At 39.4% G+C, this 10,937-nt stretch overlaps 1 protein-coding gene and 1 non-coding gene across 2 annotated transcripts; both read right to left on the minus strand.

Moving 5' to 3' along the window:
• Window positions 1-654: 654 nt before the first annotated feature.
• On the minus strand, window positions 655-728 carry Trnar-ucu (transfer RNA arginine (anticodon UCU)). Its single transcript has one exon. It is a non-coding gene; the product is annotated as a tRNA-Arg (tRNA).
• Window positions 729-3,176: 2,448 nt separating this feature from the next.
• Window positions 3,177-10,937, minus strand: LOC138033623 (aspartic and glutamic acid-rich protein-like). Its single transcript, XM_068881419.1, has 4 exons — window positions 10,548-10,937; window positions 10,382-10,453; window positions 5,613-6,581; window positions 3,177-3,675 (listed from the first exon to the last, which is right to left on the minus strand). The coding sequence occupies exons 1-4, from the start codon at window positions 10,723-10,725 to the stop codon at window positions 3,596-3,598; spliced, it is 1,299 nt and encodes a 432-aa protein (XP_068737520.1). The 5' UTR covers window positions 10,726-10,937; the 3' UTR covers window positions 3,177-3,595.

Consider the following 10,937-nt stretch of genomic DNA (forward strand, 5'->3'; position numbering starts at 1 on the left):
TCTCAAGCTGGGAGGCGCGGTGGCCTCATGGTCAGTGTGCTCGACTCGAGTGGTCCGGATCGAGTGGTCCGGGTTCGGGTCCTGGCCGGGGACATTGTGTTGTGTTCTTGGGCAAGACACTTTACTCTCACGGTGCCTCTCTCCACACAGTTGTATAAATGGGTACCGGCGAAAATGCTGGGGGTAACTTTGCGATGAACTATCATCCCATCCAGGGGGGAGTAGAAATACTCCTAGTCGCTGTAGGCTACAGAAACCGGCCTGGTGGGCCTTCTAGGGTCGTAGTGGACTTTACCTTTTACCTAAGCTAAGTTCACAATTACGACGCAAATGCAAACGCAAACAAAAATCACACGTCCAACGCAAATGCAAGGGAAGTAACAAATGAATGAAGGGGTAGTTTCTAAAGAAACTGTGGTGCTGCGTCGGTGGGGAAGTAGTATACAAAAATTTGGTTTTATCAACGGAGTTGATAATGTAAATTGGCCACCGTACAGAGATTCTAAAAGCTGACGTTTCGAGCGTTAGCCCTTCGTCAGAGCGAATCAGTCTTTTGCTTTTAGTGTAAAGCAACAATTCCTAAAATGTGCTCGACAATTCTGACGAAGGTCATTGTGCCTGCGCAGACTCGTGACGACTTGATCAAAATAACTCCACCCCTGGTGGGACTCGAACCCACAACCTTTGAATTAGAAGTCCAACACGCTAGTCCATTGCGCCACAGGGGCATCTGACAACACTTTTTCACCTGCGGATTAGATTCTGATCAGTTTGTTTAGTCTGAGAGTGATCGGCCCCATATGAAATACTTTGATAATATTTTCTTGCTCTTTTTCAAACAAAGCAACAATCCGTCTGTCATTCGATGCCACCAAAAACAGTCTCTGCTGTTAAGACATCTCTCATGTGCACGATCTTTCTTTGTCAAGATTAATATTTGAGAAGTCTCATCCCATATTTCTACTTGTGGTTTGCGCTGTAAACCAAAAGAGTAGACGTTATTCGCCGACTTCATGGCGCAATGGTAGCGCGAATGATTCCAGATCAGAAGGCTGCGTGTTCAAGCCACGTCGGGGTCAATCTTCTTCCTTTTAGTTTTGTTTTCAGCATCATATTTGATTTTCAACGCATCGTATAAAAAATGACATTCTAACCAGTTTGATCAGACTGACCTGCCCCATTGTAATATTAAATGCTTTGTCAACATTTTTCTGGTGGCTCTTTTTCAAACAAACAAGAATCCTGCTTCATGAGCGAATGAAGAAAGAGGGTTGTAGTTTTGCCAGCGACACCACAGCTGAAGATACACCATCAGAGTATAGCAAGCACATAAACGCACAACTGCAGGTCTCTTTCTTCATTCGCTCATTAAGCAGGACCTGGCTGTGGCTCATGCAACCGGATTGTTGCTTTGTTTAAAAAATGACAGAAAACTGTGTGAAAAACTACTAATGAGTTTGTTAATAAATTTAAAAACATTTAATATTATAATGGAGCAAATCACTCACATCAAACTGCTCAGAATATAATCTGAGCATCGAAATGCACTCGTCAGATGCCCCCGTGACGCAATGGATAATCGTGGCGGACTTCTAATTCGAAGGCTACGCATTTTTGCAAGCAGTCCGTTAAACTCTCAATGCATTATAATTAGGGCGTCAGGTGTCTTACGTTTCTTTGTTTTGAGCTTCTGGAAATTTTGTCAAAATAAATTGGCCATTTTTGACACATCCCTAAAGCTAAAATTATCCAGTACACATTACATTGACGGAAAATATACCTTATGAACTACACTAAGCATATGGTTATCATCAGACTTTCACAATTGTTGTAAATGATATGTAGAATTTTCAGGCGCAATGTATTCTTTATTGCGAAAGATTAGACTTTTGAACGGGGGATAAAACTATTACTCAACGAGATGCTCTATTACGAAGCCACAGGAAAGCCCAACACGTTTAATTTCTTGAGATCAAGCTTGATTTTGTGTCTTACGTACTGAGGAGACCCAATGAGACCAAAACCCCTGTACACGGCTGTCATTGAAGGGTTAAGTAACTAAAAAACTGTGGTGCTACGTCAATGAGGAGTGAAATGTGAGTGAAATGTGAAAATTTGGTTTTAGAGCAGTTCTTAAATGACTGTCGAAATAAATTAAACGATTGCAATTGCTACGCTTAGTGATTGGTTTAAAAATCTCGCGCCAGTTTATCAACCAATGAAAAGGAAAAGCAAAACCAATCGCGACTTGCACACGCGATTTTTCCCGCGCTTTGAGCAATTTATATGGAATTGCTACCAATTTGGATTGGTTCATTGCACTATTTGCACCTGCTTTGATTGGTCGAAGTAATTACTTTGGTATTTGTTTTACGACACTCAGTTGAAAACCGCTACACCGAGATGACAAAGGTTAATTAAACACCCCAAGACAGATCAGTTGGCTGACGTTTCGAGCGTTAAAGGTTTGCCAGTTCGTTTTTGTCATTGCCATGCACGGTGATACGGCTGTGCGCATAGGTAAGATATTGCAGGCTGTGGGAGTTGCCTTTCAAGCATATGGATTTTTGGCCGCACGAAAACTGGGTAGAGGTCAAAGGGCTATATAGACAAGCGGGGTAGTAAAGGAGAGCGAGAGAAAACCCTACCTCCCCTCACCTTTTCTTTTGACCTCTATTCAGCTTGCATTCAGCCACTGTAGCAAAAAGTCAAGTAAAGTAGAGCGACCATATTTAACGTCGATAACTCGTAACAGTAACTTTAATTGCTGACAAACCTGAGGTCGACGGTGCGCTCATTTTACTCCCCCCTCTCCATCAGTGCTCCTTGTTACGGGTATTTAAAGCTACTTAGCTACACGGTAAGGAAAGAAGTCGAAACAAGGATGCGAGATCCGGGAATCGAACTCAGGACCTCCTGCACAAAGGCCGCGCACTAACCGACTGTGCCATCTTGTGGCATCAGAAAAATAGAGAAGTTCTTCACTGATTTGATTTTACGGAGGTATGTTATCAACATGTTAGTTGAAATGGTTTAGAAAATAGATAACAAGCGATGCGAGCACCATTCTAGCATTTCGGCTCAGGTAAGTGGAGTCGATCGCTAGGCAAGTGCGGGAATTTACACTATGGGCTAAAGTAGATATTACTTCAATGAGCAAAGTATTTTCAAGCCTGTAACAAATAAATCAAAGCTTTATTTAAGCGATATATCATATTATGTTGAGTCAGGAAATAAAGAAATGAAATAATTAACAGCCGACAGCAAGCGGCTCAAAAAATTAAACTTTAAAAGAGTTTACAAAACCTTCGTAAAATTAACGCAATATAAAAATAAACGAAATTAACGGAACTAAACACGGATTGGTTTAGAACTTTCATGTGTGGGTAAATATTTTGCTTCTATAAACTTCTTGGCCCACAAGAAATTACCGCTATCTTTATCATGAAAGCAAAGAGTCGGGCACGAGCTTGCTGACTGTACGTTTTTCACCTAAACAAATGTTTTTAAATCTTTCTCGATGTTTACATGCACTTAGACATAAAGAAAAAATCTATAACTACACGCTTATTGCTTGGTGAGCAGTTGATCTGCTTTACTTGGCAAATACATAAGAATCTTCAACGTTGGCCTTGTTGGGCAAAGTATTCTTCTTGAAGTAGTCGAGCTCTTTCTCTGTGAAAACAAAGAAGAAAAAAAGAAACGGGTCACTGCCTTTTCTGTTCAAGTATTACAGTTCCCAGATTAAATAATTTTTTTATGACCACTTTGGAATAGCTGGTCGTGGAATATGATATGCGGTTAATCTAGCTGTTCTCGTATGTCGGCATAATAAACGGGAAAGCACCAAAGTGGCAGGTAGTTTAATGTCGACACTTAGACACGCATTACAGAGTATGTCACTCCTAGAGCTTCCTTGTGGTGGGCCTCTTAATATCTGCATTATTATTCAACTGAATTTTATATACCTCCTTCGCTTTTTCCGAAAAGGCAATAAACCTGGAATGCTCATATTGTTAAGTGCCAATTATTGTTGTTCTGAATCCGTCTGAAAGGTCCAGGCCCCAGTTGTTCAAACGATGGATAACACTATCCGCCGGATAAATGACTATCCAGTCAGTGGAAAAGTAATAGCGAAGCCAATTGCGCTATCCAATGGATAACGTTTTCCACCTTTTGAACAACTGAGGTTGGGCCAGGTGTCTACTTCTATGATAAATTCGATTGTTATTTTTCACTCATTAATTTGATCGACAGGAAATCCATCGCCTCTATTTCAGCTAAGAAACGTTTCTCTGCCCTTCAAAAGTACGTCGATCAATATGATTCGGATTTGCATTTCATCGTAAAGAACATTAGCTAATTTAGCTCATTTCCGGTCCCCGCGCGCGCCATGGGTCCAAATGGACCGATTTTCTCCAAATTTGGTGCGTTAATTGTGAATAAGCCAATCATCCGGCCAAGTTTTAGCCTGGAAACTTGAATAGGTCATATACAACAGTACAAGAAATGGCCGCCTCGCTGAAGGGTTTTATGTGGTTCTTTGTGCAAACAAAGTTTCTTTTTACAGACTGTTCGAAATAGTTTTGTTTTTTTTTTTTGACGGAAAAAAAAACTCTTTTATAGGCTGGGAAAAATACCAGGGAAACAATTTCAATTTCAAGTTTGCGACTTGATTTTCCACATTGTATTATACTACATTAAACTACATTTAACAACAGACATCCGCACTTTCCGACAAAAGGGCTGGCAGTTGCTCCCTTTGCTGCTACCTTTGCTAAAACAAAAAAACGAAATGTCAAAGTTATTTTGTTTCTCGCCGCGAATTTTCTTGTAATTGTCGCGTAATTTAGCTGCGATGTTACGTGCACAACTCTGTGCCATCGCTTTATTCGCCATTTTCAGCGGTTTCTTTACACACAAGTATTGTGGGCTGATATGGTGTTTTGCTAAACCGCTAAGAACACAATACTATACAGCGCGACGATTTCGCGACATTCGTATCTTGTCGCAAAATTGCTACTGAATTTTTGTTAATCAAGCCCTACCGAAGACCGAAGTTAATAAATTATATGCAAAAGCACAATTGCCATTGTTTTTCGTCATAGAGAAATGACAGGTGTTAGCACATATTCAAGAATAAATAAAAAACAAAATTCAACTTTTTGCACCAGAACAGGTAATTTTAAAATTTTCTTTCCTTTTCCTCAAATATTTTAAAATATTTCAACAATTTTTGTACTTACGGTTATTATTTCAGAAAGCTTCTTGGTTTTTATGCTGAATATTCTTTAAACTGAAAGACCCACATTATAACCTTTAAAATTCGATATTATAAGCCACATTACTATAAATAAAAGTCCAGAAAAGTTAATTAGTTTCATGGGGATTTGAGGACCCATGTTTACAACTCAGAGATGAAAATGAGTTTTAAGCACTCCCTCCCCACCTCCAACAGACCCCGCCTGCCCTTGGGGCTCCAGTCAGTGGTATCAGTTATCCAATGCGGAAATCATGTTCTAGATTCCCACTCTGATTAGAGGATCACACAAGGATACTTTCAGGTATCCCCTAACCAATACAAATTACACCATAATAGTTGGATTTGTTACCTATTTTCTCTCGGTCATTTTTCAAATTCTTCTCAGAGGGAAGATTCCGGAGACGTGCCAAACTTTCATGCAGACGCTTGGCTGGCTGGTAGCGCTCATCACGCTGCTTCAATGATGCATCGCTTTTGGCTTCTTCCCTGGTTATGTCTTCCTTATTCACCATTTCACTTTCATCGAAATCCTGGACTTCGTCCTCGGAATCTTTCAAATCATCGTTTTGATAACGTTTCCCTTGGATTTCATCTGACAGTTTTGCCTTCAAAGGTTCTGGATCATCTTCGGGATATTCGATTTCATCGAACGCTTCCTCCGGCTCTTCGTCGGTTTCATCTTGGTACTTTTCTTCGGACTCATCTTCGGTTTCGTCTTCAGATTCGTCCTCTGAATCCTCGGCCGTTTTGTCTGGTTCTTCCTCAGTTTCTTCTTCGGGTTCATCGTTGTATCCTTCTTCGGCCTCTTCGGATTCATCCAGGAAGTCTCCCGTATATTTTTCCTTGGCTTCATCATTAGAATTCTCGAACTCTTCGGATGTTATGATGTCATCCTCTTCGTTATTGTCCATTTTTGCTTCGTCTTCAGTAGCGTAGTTGATGTCCATTTCTGGCTCATCTTCTTCTTCTTCTTCTTCTTCTTCTTCTTCTTCCTCTTGTTCATCTTCATCGGAGGCTTCTTTAGGATCAACATCTTCATAATCGTCGTTGAATTCTTGATTGGCGTCTTCGTTATCCTCTTCCAGATCATCTTCGAAGGCTTCCTCGTTCATGTCGCTTCTACCCTCTCCCTCGTCAGGTAGTTCTTCTTCATCGTAAAGGGACTCTTCGACATCTGCGTCGTTGGTGTAACCGCGATAATTGGCCTCTTCAAACTTGTTGTTTGCTGCGTCCTTATCATCGTAAAACCTTTTTCTTTGTGCAAAATCATAGCTGTCGTCATTCCTTGACTCGCCCCAGTAACTATCCTCGTCGTCATCTGTCGTAAGAAAAAAAATCGTTTCAAAATAATTAAGAAATCTCACAAAGGCTCCATAATATAAAATTGTACATACACTAGAGTATAATATGCTGCGACATAACGAAAAACTCATTCTCCTCGAAAACACTTAAAAGTGCGTTATGTTTATACCTTTGTCTTTATCCCGAAATTGGTTTAAAAACAAGGACTTTATAGTCTTCGGGAATTAAAGCGCCAAAACAGATCGTAAGATGGAATCCTCCAAAGACCTAAGTCAAGAAATCAATGATTTGTCTCCAGCAACCTTAGTCTTTTGGACTCATTTAGGAGAGAGCTATTGGAAAGCACTTGGCTTGGTTCTCGTAAAGCTGCAACCATTTCATCTGTTGGCCAATTAAAGTGATGAGTTTGTTTTTGAGCTTGTGTCCGGCATTTCCGGGGTAAAAAGATCTAATTCTCTTATTTGTAGCATTGCTACTGGACAATTCAAGCATTCACCCAACCAGTGGGAAGGCAACGCTTTGGGACATATTTCATTGAAGAAATGTGCTTTTCTTATTGGACAAGGGGCCGTACGAAGAAACCCAGCGGTGATTTTGATTCATGTTCGATCTTTGAAAATATCTTTTAGCAAAGAACAAACAATAAGTCACATTGAACATTTTGAAAAGCACGTGGCAACAAAGATCAGCGATTAAAGGTGACATTTTGAAGTCGTCTTATTCTCATATTTAAAAGTGCTCCAAGTAGCGGTCGTTTAAAATTGAAATATACGTCAGCCAGCGAATTAATTTGCGACCAGTAAAGTGCTCTATGTAAATACTTTGCGCGAATTGTCTCTAAGACAAAATTCGCTCGAATGTATTGACATAGAACACCTTTTGTACTGCGCCGCACCAATTCACTGTCTGAAGTACAACACGCACACACACTTCATTTCAATTTCAAATGACCGTTATTTCGATTACTTGAAAATGAAGTCGAGATGTCTTCGATACGTGGTCTTTTATGTTTTTGTCGCCAAATGAACAAGTCTGTGGAAAGTTTTGAGAGTGTGTCCGCGGATTTATAAGACTTTCTATTCATAGTGTCTATCCCTTATAGACCACTTTCATAAATGACGGCCACCTTAACATTCTTTAATTACACCTAATGCTCTCATTTTGAAATAAATTCAACAAATTGATGGCAGTTTTTCATGCGTCTTTCCTGTTATTGATCATCAATTTAGTCATAACAGGACAGACACATGAAAAACTGACATCAATTTGTTTTTTACAATAAAAAAAAGGCAGAGGGGTCAAAATTAAGTCAAAACACGAGAAGAACGCGAGACAAAAATGCGAGAGACTTCAATCTGACGCGTGCAATATCGCGTCATTATCGCATAAATTATAAATCCATGCGTCTGTCCGCTTATTGACAATAAAAATTAGCCAATGAGAGCACGAGAATTTTGCAGTCGTTGTAAAAATTCTTTTTGAATTTGCTCGTCGCAGCGAGGCTTGAAGGCTTATTAGTACTAAAACAAAAGAATATCTTCCTAGCCCTTCACATTACACCCTAATCAGTCAAGTCTGTAACGAAAGTCGCATTGCTTCAGTGCAGAGGATTGGTTTAATGCAAACTAAGACTGGAGCCATGCGGAAAAACACACTTGAAGCCAGTGATGGGATATTTTCATACCACGAACGTCTTCGAAAGGTGTTCTCAGTTATTTGAATCTTACAAGGAAAACGGACCCTATGGTTATTGACATTCACGGCTCATCTTGGTCAGCAGCTCACCAACAACTTGTGCTCTTCCTCACATTTCTAATTCTTACTCTAATTCTGTAATATGCAAAGAGCATAGCCCATAACATCAGAATGTCCACCACCGTGGCAGAGAGCGAGAGTTGGATCCAAGTCGGTAACCGAATTTGGCGCCGCGTTTCCAATATTATTTTGGTGAGGGTGCGAAAGCCCTGCCCCGTTGGTCGAGACACCATCCACACAAATCTGTAAAAAGAGTTCCTAATGGTTTCGTTGTATCATGATGATGAATACGTAACTAACTTACCTTTTGGCGTTTCCAATATTATAGCTATGTTATTTTGGTGATTGAGTGAATAAATAAATAAACAAAAAAGTCGCTTCAAAAAGCAAAATGTTTTTCTCCTTTTGCTTTCGTTGGTTAACGTTAAACCGTGTTCGTTTTAGAAGCCTGGGATCGCTTTGTGCAACGAGTTTGACTGACTTCAAATTTTGTAATCGATGTGGAGGAAAAAAAAATGAAACCTTCATTGCCAGCTGTTAGGCACACGAAGGAAGGAGAATTTTTGTTGCGGGTCCTTGTGTAGCTTCCCGACGATTCTCAATTGTCCCTCAAATTGGAATGAGGGGGCGGCATAACTCGGTGCTTAGGTTGAGTATTCTGGGATCAAAACCCGCCCTGCATATCACCTGAATTTAACGATGTCGCATATTCAGATAATCCATAATTTATCCTTTTCATTCTATGAAAACAAACGAGTGGTTGGCTTCTTACAGTTGTTGAATCAGAGTCAACAAACAAGGTAACGTTGTTTTTCAACCAACACACCAAGAACATGGATTCTTTACCGCTTGACAATACTGCATGTAAATACATCCCAAAATGATTAATTGTGCCCTTTATACAGTCTAGTGAATAGCTAATACGGATCAAAACCGTAGTTTTTTCATGAAATTTTGATTCTGCAACATTACGTGGATAAGGTACCACAATCTGGAACGTGATCGCTATATTGAGCCACGCTATAATAAGTGCCGGATTCAAATTTGAAAGAAGTATTCCCTCTTAAAGTTTGCTCTTTCGGGATCTTTTAGATAAAAAAAAAAAACACAAATAATGAATTTCAAAGTTACAGGGAAGAGAAAGATTTCTTTTTTAAGCACAGTTGTTCATTGAGTGACTGGATGCATTTAGTAGTTTTGAAAACGCTCGGATGAAAAAAAGCGTTTTTTATACTTATTTTCACTGAAGTTTGAAATTAAAAATGGAGTAGCTTCTAGTAGACCGCCTCTTGATAGATGTTATCTAAAAAGGCAGGAGTTAACTATTTCTTAGAATGTAAAATTTCATATCTAAAATGTTTCCCTCATCAATTGTCTCTGAACGCTCGTGAACTGCCAAAGCCGACCATATTGCTAGCGGAAAATGAAAGTCCTTTTGGTTTTCATCTTTAGCGTTCACTTTGTGAGGAACAGATGTTGATTGGAACAGCCTTTCAAAAACAAGAAAATTGTTATTCAAATTTTGTATACTTTCCGTGCACAAGAAAAAAAAATTCTTATGCCCTCTTTTACTGAGTTTCGATGTCTAACGTAATACATTCATCTACAACTTCTTTTGATAACATAGGAAAAAATATAATATCTATTCAACAATTCAGAGGCCAAGAGAATTATGACGAGGATTACCATCTGGTTACGAATCATTTAATTGTTAAGTATATCCGATATTCGCTTGTCGGTCCTCCCCCAATGGTTATTTCTCAACCGAGTTTTTTTTGCATATTAAGTAAAATCATAGGTTAAAATCATAGGTTAACGTGCTCGGAAACCAAAGAGACTATTTCCGATAAGACCGCCGGAGACGGTAAAGTTCTGGACTTATAACATCATATATCATGATATTTTCCATTTTGGCAACACTGGATCATTAATATTACGCTCTTTCAAGATGCTTCAACGAAACTTAGCTGCTCGAAACAGAAATTATCAAAGAAACTGAATTAACGAAGTTTTTTTTCTATAATGAGAGAGAAAAATACATGAAAATTACTCATAGCTTACCAGGTATTTCTCGGGAATAAGTTTCATCTTCCATTGGCTTCGGTTGCGACAGAAGATAATCTTCCAGTCGACCTGTAACAAAGTAAACAATAACATGCAATCTACTGCAAGCAAATATAAGGGCTGTATGTAAGAAACCATGAGATTGTTCACAAACAGAACTCACTTTCGCTGGGCTCTCTTCGGCGTAAATAAGCATCGTAAAAGTCCACGACATCGGAGATTTCTTTCGCAGGCATTGTCTCCCTCGAAAAATCATCAAAATCTTCGCTGAATCGATTCCTCAGAGGCGAAGCATTTGTTAGAGATATGGCTAGAATCAAGTACACGAAAACTTTCAACATGCTGGTGGCTTCGTTTGAGCAGTGGAAGTAATCACAACGAATTTATGAAAGCGATGGATACTTTAAGGCTTGTCGACGTGCTCTGTTGCTTCGGTTGAATTCAACTGAATGCACACTGGCCTATATTATAATTGGGTTCACTTCTTGAAACAGTTGACTGTGCCTGTCAAATTAAAATTCATACTTTCGAATACTCACCCACCTGCTATATC

Source organism: Montipora capricornis, chromosome 14, assembly GCF_036669925.1.
Source record: "Montipora capricornis isolate CH-2021 chromosome 14, ASM3666992v2, whole genome shotgun sequence".
Classification (NCBI taxonomy): domain Eukaryota; kingdom Metazoa; phylum Cnidaria; class Anthozoa; order Scleractinia; family Acroporidae; genus Montipora; species Montipora capricornis.